Here is a 13,006-nt window from a genome sequence, read left to right on the forward strand (position 1 = left end):
TTTTTCAACTTTTTAAGTTGAATGAGTTGAATAGTTTTTTCCAACTTCTTCAACCTCTTCCATTCAAATGGTGAAACTTGGCTGAATAATTTTTTCCAACTCCTTCAACATTTTCAACTGTGCAACCATTTGCACCCGAAAATTAAAATAAAATGAGCTTAATAAGCGATTCGAACTCGTGATGCATGAGTCTTCACAAACACTCCCAATACCGCTAGACTAAGAAATCATTTGAGATAACATGACCGAATTTTGTATATAATCTATAGGGCCGCAAGGTGATGGTTCCTACTTAATAAAATGATGTTGTTATTATCTTCTAGTCTAGTCAACACAAATACATATTGGATCTTCTAAACACATAGCTTTAAGTATATGAAATTTTTGATTAATTCATGTACAACTAAGTCTTAACCTTGCTGATAATAACACGAATAATAGAAAATAGTTTTATAACATTTGTGTTATAGAAAGTCACAGGAGATTTTTGTATTGGACCATTCTTTTTCCATTCTTCTTCACACTCGCGCACATAGTTTGAGCCGCTCCGTGCAGTTAAGTGAGCTCTATATGCAAGTACTTTTAGTTGTCCTGTTTCATACGCTTCTTGGAACAAACCTGACGCCAACCCGTAGTTCCTCTCACAAAACTTGATCCGTTCTTTTCCAATCGGACCACTAAACTTTCAGCGGACTTTGCTGATATGTTTGGTTGCTTCACTCACTTGAATTTTGCACTGGGAAAACTGATAATAAGTCTCAATCAGAAATCAAGAAATAAGCAAGAGTATAAAGGAGATTCTCATCTCTCAAATTTTACACAACTTTTTTTTAACTCAATCCCTAATCAAGAATGAACATTATGAATATTTGTTGAACACAATTTCATAACTATACACGTCGTTTTAATACATAACAATTAAATAACATTACCGCAATCAAAAGCACGTCGTTGAGGTCACGTGCAGCTGATATACGTTTGTCTGCTCCAATGTATTTCAAGCAGAAGTTCACATCATTTGTCTCCTTACAAAATGCATTCACGTCTTTAACAAGCATTGCATTTACGATTGGGGATGCAATAAGCACGAATAATAACAACAACAACAACAAGAGAAAAGTTATGTGTTTGATTAGAATTGTAGCCATGATGAGAAACAAATGTGTTTAGAATTTTCTTTTTCGCATGTTTCAAACATTTTATTTATTTATGATAGATGATATTGGAAGCTATAAAACGTACTTGCTAAATTAGAAAAATTGATGACCTTAAATGAATAACTATTAAATTTAGTGGTAGTAAAGTTTTTGGAATAACAATTTATCGGAGTTAACGAGAGTAACGCTGCACTTCATAAATATAAGTTTTTTTTTTAACGTCTGAGGCTTCATTAAATCAAAGCAAAACATAGTACAACAAATCTGTTAACAATAAACCAATCCAAAACCAAAAAGAAACACTAGCCAGTCCGCCTCTCTTCCTCAATGATTGTGTAACCACGCACGACCACCCCTCGAGAGATAAGAAGAAAGACGTCCCTCCTTTGACACACTACAAGCAATATTTTGACTAAAGAATTATCTTTCGGTGAAGAAAGTATAACCTTCATCTCCCCCATCACATGTATTGTTAAAGCGAATGAGACAATAATAAAGTGTAGAAAGTAAACGAGAAAAGAAGTTTGTTAACAAAGTTTGGGTTTTCTTACTCCCCGGGACTACGTCCAGATTTGATTCCACTAGAACAACAAAGCAAATACAACCTATTCGCAAATGCGTAAATCAAGCACAACCCTCTTAATTCACCGCTTCGTTTTATAACATGAAATCTTAAAGATAAATTTATATCTTTAACGAAACTCACACCAAGCCTAGATTTTAACCAAGATAACCTAACCTTGGGCTAAACTCCCCCTGAGCCTAGACTTCAGTTCTCCAAGTCTCTGGAACAACCTTCACACACACGTCATACCGATAAACAAAGAAACTTGATCATGCAAGCACCAAACCGTGAAACTAAGTTGCACACAAACACAAAAAGCTCTCTAATATTTTATTTGTGCCTCCGCTATCTTCCCTCTAAGACATGTCCAACACCTCCTTATATATCCAACAAGACTTCCTAATCATAATAAGAGAAGATTTCTAGATTCCATAAAAAAAAGTCTTTTTCCTTTTTGCTATTTTATTTTTCTTTGTAAAACTCCAATTCAATCAACCAATAAAATAGTAGTTTTTCTCTACAATTCATCCTCAAACCGTCCTTCAATATTGTCTTCTCAAACTTTCTAGAAACTTCACACACACATAAAATAACAGCAGTCATGTATCACTTCTTGTATCACACAGATACTACTTCAGACATATACATCTTCATTCTTCCCCTTTTTGACTATGTTTGTGAATTCATCAGTTCAAACTTTTAAACAATATCACCAAACACATCTTCATTCTCCTGTTGAATGAGTCATAACATGGTCAAAGCTAATTGGAAAATTTTTCCCGCTTTGTAATACACGGTTGATAGCCTAATACACCACCTCCATAGAAATCATCTTTTCTAACTCAAATCTTGTTGCACCTCGGACCCCCATGATTGAATTCTCAAACGAATCTGAAGCAATTCATCTTAATATGTCCTTGAACTCTATAGTGATATCACGTAGGACCGCCAAACCTTACATCAATAACATTTTCCATTTGGTTCTCTCTCTCAACAATCTGAAACATCTTGGCCTAATATGCCCAACAACACCACAATGATGACAAATAGGTCGAAAAACTCTTCGTGGTGCATTCTAAAATTCAGAAATTTTTGTATCACACTCTTTCAAAAATACAGTCTCTGAAGCAGTCTTTGAAGTAATCTCTGTCACAATTATAGTTTTTGACACAGTTCCTGCTGCAAACATGATTTTTCCACTTGAAACAAACACCGGATCTGATTTTGAAGATTTTTCTTCGAATCCAAAACCACATTTATATGTCTAGCCAATATTCAGAATATGATCCAACTTCTTTGTGCCATTATTAAGCATTCTCAAATTCTTTTGAGTTTCTTCAAGTTGCAATTTAGCTTGTGATACTTCTTCCTTCATTTTTGTTGCATATTTCTCTGCTTTAACAACTTGAGCTTCTCCTTAATTAAAACGGAATTATCCTCAATTATTTTAAGCCAATATCCATACAACATTTCATTCTTCTTACCAAGTTCTTCATAATCCATAATCCATACTCTCTGCATCAATATCACTTTCAAATTCATGTTCTGATGTAGTTGTAGGATTTAATGCTATTACAGTTTTTGTTGCAGACACATATGCAGACACTTTTGCAGAAGTTGATGCAGAACTATATTCAAAAGTTGCAAACGCCACAAAAATTTTCAGATCTTCTTCTTCATCTGAATCAGTTTCAGAATCACTAGTGACAAAATTCATAGCCTTCTTCTTATGCTTGTGTAGATTGACACATTTAGAACGTACATGTCCATACTCTTTGCATTCAAAATACATTTGATGAACTTCTAACTTCTTCATCCATTTTATTCTTCTTCTTTTTCCCCCAAAGCTTCAGATATTTAGCAAATCCTTTTGATAGCATAGCCATTGAATCTTCATATGATAATACCTTTTTGGTTTGGAGTCTTTGGTAGGCAGTTAGACACATGTTTTCTTGGGCTTTCTTTCTATTAACAGGCCCACTGTTCGAGCTATACTTACATTAATTGGTATTGTTCATGAGATCGTATATATGCACCATTATCTATAGAATTTTAAAAATTTACGGTATAAAACTTATAAAAAAAAATTAGTGTTTTGGCACTCTCAGCAATAGATTATGTATTATAAAAATGCCCCAAGACGTGCATTATAAGACGTACACTATCACTATATCGATGATGTAAGTTTTATTGAACATAAGAAAAGAAGTAACCACCGTCTATTGGCATGCATAAATCCATAAAAATGAAAGAACGAGAGTTATATCATTTGGCATTAGAGTTTTCTCTCTTTAAAGAGAGTGAATTAGGCTAATGCATCTGTTGTGGCCAAATAGATGATAGAAGAAGAAGAAAAAAAAAACATATACACACCATGCAAATTTGACCTTCAACATATATATAAACATGAAACAAATCATACAAGGCCTTTAATTTTAGAGGGCCAAGGAAAGAAAATTAAGGATATATAAAAAGTTTGTATACCAATATTTTGAGGAAAAGGTAAAATAAAGCATAAAATTTTGAGGGTCAATAATTACATAATGAAATAAGTTAGGTCAAAACTTAAATTCTTAATCAACATTTGCAGTTAGATCAATAATTTAGCACTCATATTTGTCAGGCCTGGCCCTGAAGCCATGGGCAACGAAAGTGGCAGTTGCATTGGGGACGACATGAAGCTTCTGTACCATTCCCTTTCCACTTCTCCTTACATTTAGACTCACAGTCTTTGATGACACATTTCCCAGGTTTTTGATCAGGTAAAGGCCTCAAGCACCATATTTTTTTCTTTTGTACTTTTTGTTTTACATCTCCAACCACTCCTGTTACTGTAATATTATAGAACATCAACTCTTATTTTCTGTAATTAGAAATGGAGAAATAGTAAAAATAGTAAAAAAAAACATAGCCTGACATAATTATCAAATCCATTGATTATCTTTTGAATAATTGTTAAAAATATAGCCTGACATTATTATAATGAGGTACTGTTAAAATGTCACATAAATTTACCCAAAAACTATAAAATGCTGATATTTGTTAAATAACATATTTTAATAGGCTTGATACATTTATCAATGTGTCACAAGACCACAATTATTGATAATGAAAAAGCAAGGGAAATATGTTGAAACAATTTATATTAATTTTTTTTTTCATAATATAATAAGACCAGATAGATTTATAATTGAAGGAGTCAATTAAAACGTGCGAACAAATTTCAAACATAAACTTGGGTTTCAGTTGTCTAGGTCTACCATAAAACATTTGTAGATGAATTATTCTATATCTAGCATAAACTATTTGTAGATGAATTTTCTATGTCTATAGTATGAATTTTAAATAAAGAGCTAAACTGATACAGTGTAATTAGATGATGCAATTAAATTCCGAAAAACGTTTTATATACCATAGTTGAATTATTATTTTCAACACATAAGGTATTCATATTTTTGTTTTCATAAAAAAATATATGTTACATTTAAAATGATTACAAACCTATCACAAAAAGGAGGAAGAGAGCCAAAACGGTGAATGAGAATACAAATTTTGTTTTCATTTTAGATTGTTTTTTTTTTCTTTTTTGACAGATGGTTTAAATTTTTGACCAAAAAAAAAAAGAAAAACTCTGAATTTTTTTTTTAAACTTAAAAAAGAAAGAAGAAAGTATAATATATAAGAAATTGAGTGTATCTCACATTACAAAAACTATATTAAGCTATCGATCTCCTTAAATTCCGATTTAGCTTTCCACTCATTTGATTTGTTAAAAGCCTTAGACTTGGTCGTCTTTTACAAAAACTTTTTTCAAATTAAGTGAAAATGATGAACTCCTAATATTCAAATATATTTTAGAGTGTATACACTTAAAATGAAAATATATCCGAAAATAGCAATTTGAATTTTATTAAATAAAAAAATTAGAAGGAAGCCATTGAAACAGATTTCTAAATAACGAAAAACTAGAGGATGATCCGAGCCATGCACAAGATTAATAAGGTTATTAACCAATATGATTCTTTTCAAATTAGTGTTTAGGAATATCATATAGTTCTATCCATTACATATGTTTTGGGCTTCAATAAATTGCAGTTAATGGAAATCAATTATATTCATTGTGATTTAATTTAATAGTAAAGTTGATCGTAATTGGATGTTGATTTACATGGTTTGTGATTTGAGAGTATGAAAAGAGAAAGGAAAACAAAAAGATGGAAATCAGAAATTGAAATAGAACCATGGGAGCTTAAACATACTAAAATATTAATTAAAGAGAAACTCTAGAGACAAAAAGAATGAGACTTGATCACTTCTAAGCTTTAGTGATAAATGATATAAATGCTAAATTAGAAGTTTAAAGGATCATAAGGTTTTGAACAGAGAAAAGAAAAAGTTTTGAACAGAAAAAAAGAAAAGAAAAAGAAGAGGAATCATTAAAATTAGAAAAGAGTTAGATAAGTAAAGAAAGATGTTTGATTTGTTGCATTTCGATCCTTTTCCATCATTTACATTGTAGTCCTAGGTTTTATGTAATGCATTAGGAGTACTATGAATCAAAATGGTTGTTTGGGACTAGAAAGATATGAAAAAGGCAAAATGGAAGTATTCGCCAAACAAACAACCAACGAGCATCCATCAGTTGGCCACAATATGGGCCATATTCGTTATGGTGTCGCTGCGACTCCTTCCGGCGATTGAAATTTAAACGTCGATGTGGCCAAATAAATGATGATAAATGAAAAAACTGTCGTTGTGATATTTTTACGGAGGTTGCCGATGTGTTCATGTGTCGCCAGAAAAAACGGCGACAGCTAAAACAATCACTGCGACTCCTTTTATATAAGTAATGACTTTTTTTAACAGAAAATGTGACTCATGTCTGGGTTTTAAACACCGGCACGTTAATTTTTCAGTCGCCAAAAGTGGCCATCGCGACTATGTAAACGAACAAGCCCATGCTAGATCGTGATTTTTTACCTAACCAATAAGTCATCCAGAAAGCGCTACTTGCCTGCTGCGGACCAGTGGCCAAAATCAGATAACCAATTTTTTTTTCTCATAAATGTTTCCATTTTTATTGATGTCACAAATTCTAAATTGAATGAATTATAATATAATCAATTCTAAAGTGAATAAATTCTAATTATTAAAGAATAATACTTAGGTTCACCCCTAGGGGTGAACCTATTCATCCACCCCCTTATTAAATAAGGAAATAAAATCTGTATACATTATTATAAAATTAAAAACTTAAACCGCTCTTTAATAAACCCAAACCGACATATAATTTTGTTCTACTTGTAAAATATAAACCCTAACCATTTCATTTGTGAACCCAAACCGACATATAATTTCGTTCTACTTGTAAAATCTAAACCCTAACCATCTCATTTGTGAATCCAAACCAACATCTAATTTCGTTCTAATTGTAAAATCTAAACCCTAACATCTTATTTGTGAACCCAAACCGACATATAATTTCGTTATACTTGTAAAATCTAAACTCTAACCATCTCATTTGTGAACCCAAACTGACATATATAATTTCGTTCTAATTGTAAAATCTAAACTCTAACCACCTTATTTGTAAACCCAAACCAACATATAATTTTATTTTAATTGTAAAATCTAAACCCTAACCATTTCATTTGTAAACTCAAACCGACATATAATTTTGTTCTAATTTTAAAAATCTAAATCAAGCCAATATTTAACTTTCCTTTATTAAAAGTATACAGAATTTGTTTCCTTAATTTGTTTTGCTTTTTAATTTAATTTCGATTTATTTTTTAAATAAAATATTAGATGGAAGATTCTGATTGGCTTAGAGAAGAGGGGATGAACAAGCAGGTTCGGTGAACCTAAGTATTTTTCATTATTAAAAAAAAATGTTCTAAACAATAACCCAACACAACCAAATCTTATATCACAAAATCAATTTTGAAATCCGAAAAAAAAAACACAATAGTCAAACGGTTTTACCATTTGCAACTGAACTAAAAACCGAAATATTTTTTAATGATAACCGGAACCGAATCGGTTTATTGTTTCTTATTTTGCAATTACCTAAAAAATTTTCAAAACCGAACCGAATCGGTTTATTGTTTTCCATTTTCCAAGTTACAAGAAAAGAAATTGCTACTTGTTTGGAAAATTTGGCAGTTGTTATTAATTGGAAAACAACCATTAAATCGTGAATCCAATAAGAAGACCTCTCCTCTCGTCTCTCTCTCTCTCTCTCTCTCTCTCTCTCTTCTTCTCTCTGACTCCTCCAATCTAGGGTTCCTTCATTTTCTTCTTCTTGTATCCTCTTCCGATTCTCTCTGGACTTGCCGTTGTTTGTTTCCTCTCTCACAGATCCCCCGTTGAATCCTGCTATTTCGTTTGAAATTTTGGTGGATCTTGGCATTGATCGGTTCATCATCTATTGAAAAGATGACGATCCCTAATTCCGATTTCATGATTGAGAACGGAGTCTCTGATTTGCCGTTCACTCCCGAGGAAGAGAAACGTATCGTATCGGAGCTGACTACCGAATCGGAGAATAATTTGAAGGAAGGGAACTTATATTTCGTCATCTCTAAAAGGTTGTTATCGTCATCTCTAAGTAGTATCATGCATGAGAAACGTTTAGAATTGCTTCACATATTTGATTGTTGTAATGCTTCTCTGTTCAAATCTAATGTTTAGATTTAGAACATTCTTGTGAATCTTGATCTATTGTTTTGATATTTTGATTGAAATCTATAGATGTCTAAGATTAGGTCAATGTGTTTGTGTTAGTGTAGGTGGCATACAAGCTGGCAGAAATATGTTGACCAATCGTGTGGAGAGTCCTTGGAAGCTTCGAGGCCTGGACCGATTGATAACAGTGATATTATCGAAAGTGAGGGCGACATTAATGATCCACAGCTTCGTAGATTGCTGGTGGAAGGAGAAGACTACGTTTTAGTTCCTCAAGAAGTTTGGCAGAGACTTGTTGATTGGTGAGCTTTTCCTCTATTATTTCCATCATTTGATTGAATTGTGTTTAAAGGGGAAGACTCTTTGTTCTGCTTGGGACACTATAACTGTTGTAGATAAAATATGCTTTCAAGGGCATAACTTGGTCTTATATCTCTTTCAGGTATAGCGGAGGTCCTCCGATAGCAAGGAAGATGATCTGTCAAGGATTTTACAGTAAGAGTTATAGTGTAGAGGTTTACCCACTCTGCCTTATGTTGACAGACGGACGAGATGAAAGTAGAACAGCAATACGGTTGGGAAAACAGGTATTAGGTTGCCCCATTTTACTCTACTTTGGCTCTTAGTTTTGCTTGTTGTGCTTATGCATAGCCAGAGGCTCTTTGAAGTAAGCCCCACTTTTTCACTTTCTTTCATGGGTTGCTCGTGTTTTCAGGCCTCTGTTAGGGAACTTTATGAGAAGGTTTGTGCTGTGACAGGTGTTGCGCAAGAAAAGGTGTGTGTGTCTGAAGTCTTTCATTTCTATGTCTATTTTATTTTTATACGCATTGTTCCATATGGAGATGTGTTCTTTAATTCACATTGATATGTATAAACAGGCACAAATCTGGGATTACTTCGATAAGAGGAAAAACGGGCTCTTGTATCCTTCATCTAACAGGAGCCTGGAAGAGTCAAGGCTTCAGATGGACCAAGATGTAAGTATTTAGAGAACTGTCTGTAAGACTTATATTGACAATTCACCTTTGTCAACTTGCACTACAATTTTTCTTAACTTGATTTTCGGTCGTTGTCTTAAATCTTTGGTGAGAGGATCTTGTTTGATTATGCATAGAAATGACAAATCACCTTTGTCAACTTGCACTACAAGTTTGAGTCATTTTATCATGAAAAACCGAACGCTATTTATCTCACTTATTTCCAGTGTTCGTTTTTTTGTTCAACAATGACTGATGTATCCCATGCAGATTCTTCTTGAAGTTGATGGGTCGTCTTCATCTCAGTCTGCTATGAGCTCGGCAGGAAAAGAGTTAGCTCTGGTACCTCTGGAACCGTCAAGGTCGCGTGTTACAATTGCTGGGGGGCCTACCCTACCGAATGGTCATTCCACCACGTCCAAGTTAAGTCTCTTTCCGAGAATAACTTCAGAAGACGATGGCGGCGATTCTTTGAGTATTCTTGGAAAAGGAGAGAAGGGAGGATTAGCAGGATTGAGTAATCTGGGAAATACCTGCTTTATGAATAGCGCTCTCCAGTGTTTGGCTCACACACCTCCAATTGTTGAATACTTCTTGCAAGATTATAGTGACGACATAAATAGAGATAACCCGTTGGGAATGTGTGTAAGTTCTTGATACTTAAATGTCTTCTCGATTTCGTCATGTGAAGGTACTCACATGCTTTTTGAATATAATTCTAACACTCAATTATCCAGGGTGAGCTTGCTATCGCATTTGGTGATTTGTTGAAGAAATTATGGTCATCAGGAAGGAACGCAGTTGCACCACGCACTTTTAAGACAAAATTGGCTAGATTTGCTCCACAGTTTAGTGGTTACAATCAGCATGATTCTCAAGTTAGTAATTTTTCTTTAATATGTGTGGTGATGCATAATTAAGCAAATTCTTTGTTCCTGGCATTGCTTCCCTCTTTGCCAGAATATTTCATTTTGTTTTGCTTTGTGTATGATGTATTAAATTTCTTGTAGGAACTGCTTGCTTTCTTATTGGATGGGCTGCATGAAGATTTAAATAAAGTAAAACGAAAACCTTACGTCGAACTTAAAGATTCTGACAGTCGTCCGGATGATGAAGTTGCTGAAGAGCTTTGGAATTACCATAAGGCCAGAAATGATTCTGTAATAGTTAACGTTTGTCAAGTAAGTATCGTTTCCTACTCACTTCTTCCATTTAATGTTCTGTATGTTATTTTCCCGACCATTTCTTATGATGTATTTAATTTCTTTTAGGGCCAATACAAGTCAACTCTGGTTTGTCCAGTTTGCGGGAAAATATCAATCACTTTTGATCCTTTCATGTACTTGTCTTTACCTTTGCCATCAACACTTACGCGAGTAATGACAGTCACGGTGTTTTATTGCGACGGAAGTTGTCTTCCGATGCCATACACTGTAACGGTGCCAAAACAAGGGTCTTGTAGAGATCTCGTTACTGCACTAGGTACTGCTTGCTGCTTAGCCGATGATGAGAGCCTTTTACTTGCAGAGGTATGATTTTGGGCGTGTTCCTTTCTTGTATTAATATTGTTCTTTCATCCTGTTTTGGGGATGAAATCCCTGACGATTGTGTGGAATTGCCTCTCAGGTATATGATCACAAGATCTTTAGATATTTTGAGAACCCCCTGGAGTCACTGAGTGTGATAAAAGATGATGAGCATATTGTGGCGTATCGGTTGAATCAATTGCCGAAAGGATCAAGAAAAGAAAAACTCGAAATTCTTCATGGAGGGCAGGACAGGTAAGCATGCTTCGTTTAATTTGTTACGCAAGAACTTTTCTTTGTCGTCTTGGGTGAAGCTATGGATCATAATTATTGGGTTCCACAGGGCTGTTCTGGAGAGTGTTAAAGGCAGAGACGCAAAGCTTTTTGGAACTCCTTTTGTGACTTATGTCAACAAAGAACCACTAAGTGGAACTGACATTGATGCAGTTATCTCTGGATTTCTGTCACCACTGCAAAAGGTCCAAGCCCCATCTAATTTTCATAAAGGAAATGATAATGGTCACCTTGCTGATGCTACGGTTGATGCTACTGCTGATGAAACATCCGGAAGTTTATCATCCCCAGATACTGAGATATCCCCAGATACCGAGATAGACGAAGCATCTGATCGAGAGTTATCCTTCAGGATATTCTTGACAGATGAACGTGGTTTGAACTTTAAACCACTTCAGTCTGAATCTTCTGTGAGCCCTGGTATCATTACAAGAGTTTTAGTTGAGTGGAATGAGGGTGTGCATGAAAAGTATGATTCCAACTACTTGAGCGACCTTCCCGAGGTTCATAAAACAAGTTTCTCGGCAAAGAAGACAAAGCAAGAAGCCATATCTCTGTTTTCGTGTTTGGAGGCCTTTTTAGCAGAAGAACCTTTGGGACCGGATGACATGTGGTATAGCTCCTAGCCTTAACTTTAAAGTCACATAAATTGATAGAATCATTTGAAGATTTAGCTTTGATCATTTATCTCACTATTCTGAACCAGGTTTTGTCCGAGCTGCAAAGAACACAGACAAGCGAACAAAAAGCTAGACCTATGGAAATTGCCAGATATTCTTGTGTTCCATTTAAAACGATTCACGTATAGCAGATATCTCAAGAACAAGCTTGATACGCTTGTGAATTTCCCAATTCATGATCTAGATTTGAGAGAGTATGTGAAAAACAAGAATGGCGAGTCATATGTATACGAGTTGTATGCCGTTAGTAATCATTACGGTGGACTTGGTGGTGGTCACTACACAGCCTACGCTAAGGTTGGTTTCTTGATTGGTCTCGCTATCTATATCGTTTGTTTTTACTTGTGCATATGCAGTAATGCAGCATAATTTTGTTTTTATCATATAATTGACTAGAATTTATATTCACTCTCAGTTGTGCTTGCTAGTAGTTCTTCTGATGAGTTCTGTATCTGATCATGTGTCATTGTTCCTGCAGTTGATCGACGACAACAAATGGTATCATTTCGACGACAGTCATGTTTCATCTGCAAATGAATCTGAAATAAAAACCTCAGCAGCATATGTTCTTTTCTACCGAAGAGTGAGAAGTGACACTGAGAAACAAACAGCTGGGATGTCAAGTGATATGGATTAGTCATACGTATATTCTTATAATGGACAAAGCACGACGTTGATAGATTTTTTTTTCAAAGTTGCATTGGACTCCCTCACTCAGGTGATGACACCTCTATTCTTTCTTGATTTGAAGTTGGCGGTTCGGTTGGAGTGTTCTGCTTCAGGTTTTATGATGTCATTATGGCAGATCTCTGTGGAAAGGTGGGATTTAGGTTCTTCGGAAGATTGTTTGATTAGTGAGTTTTTTTTAGTTGAAGCGGTAATTTTTGGGTAGTAAAAGTAATGAACAGCTTTCGAAGTGTAGAGATTTATGAAGTACCCTTTGTTGTGATGTTCAACACTGAATATATTTTTTGTGAAATCTTATGACCTAATTCATTATCTGAAATATCAAGCCTCTTGAGACTAAAAGGCTTCCAATTAAACATGGAATCTCCCTATAGCAATTGCAAACGGTAAGAAATAGGCTTTGAAGATTTTTGAGTTTGTTTTTGAAATATAA

General features: G+C 34.5%; 2 protein-coding genes and 1 pseudogene across 3 annotated transcripts; 1 reads left to right on the plus strand and 2 right to left on the minus strand.

The window, feature by feature from the left end:
- Positions 1 to 292: 292 nt before the first annotated feature.
- On the minus strand, positions 293 to 1,179 carry LOC104749906 (pectinesterase inhibitor 5-like; annotated as a pseudogene). The gene is made up of 2 exons (XR_015573663.1): positions 933 to 1,179; positions 293 to 745 (listed from the first exon to the last, which is right to left on the minus strand). The product of XR_015573663.1 is annotated as a pectinesterase inhibitor 5-like (transcript).
- A 2,924-nt stretch (positions 1,180 to 4,103) lies between these two features.
- LCR2 (low-molecular-weight cysteine-rich 2) lies at positions 4,104 to 5,352 on the minus strand. Its single transcript, XM_019232869.2, has 2 exons — positions 5,224 to 5,352; positions 4,104 to 4,553 (listed from the first exon to the last, which is right to left on the minus strand). The coding sequence occupies exons 1-2, from the start codon at positions 5,282 to 5,284 to the stop codon at positions 4,342 to 4,344; spliced, it is 273 nt and encodes a 90-aa protein (XP_019088414.1). The 5' UTR covers positions 5,285 to 5,352; the 3' UTR covers positions 4,104 to 4,341.
- A 2,517-nt stretch (positions 5,353 to 7,869) lies between these two features.
- LOC104707343 (ubiquitin carboxyl-terminal hydrolase 10) lies at positions 7,870 to 12,892 on the plus strand. Its single transcript, XM_010438593.3, has 13 exons — positions 7,870 to 8,312; positions 8,514 to 8,711; positions 8,852 to 8,996; positions 9,125 to 9,184; positions 9,288 to 9,386; positions 9,657 to 10,031; positions 10,124 to 10,264; positions 10,397 to 10,567; positions 10,658 to 10,915; positions 11,013 to 11,167; positions 11,256 to 11,819; positions 11,913 to 12,183; positions 12,365 to 12,892. The coding sequence occupies exons 1-13, from the start codon at positions 8,161 to 8,163 to the stop codon at positions 12,521 to 12,523; spliced, it is 2,748 nt and encodes a 915-aa protein (XP_010436895.2). The 5' UTR covers positions 7,870 to 8,160; the 3' UTR covers positions 12,524 to 12,892.
- The last annotated feature ends 114 nt before the right edge of the window (positions 12,893 to 13,006 follow it).

This window comes from Camelina sativa, chromosome 2 (genome assembly GCF_030686135.1).
Source record: "Camelina sativa cultivar CO46 ecotype springtype chromosome 2, ASM3068613v1".
Lineage (NCBI taxonomy): Eukaryota > Viridiplantae > Streptophyta > Magnoliopsida > Brassicales > Brassicaceae > Camelina > Camelina sativa.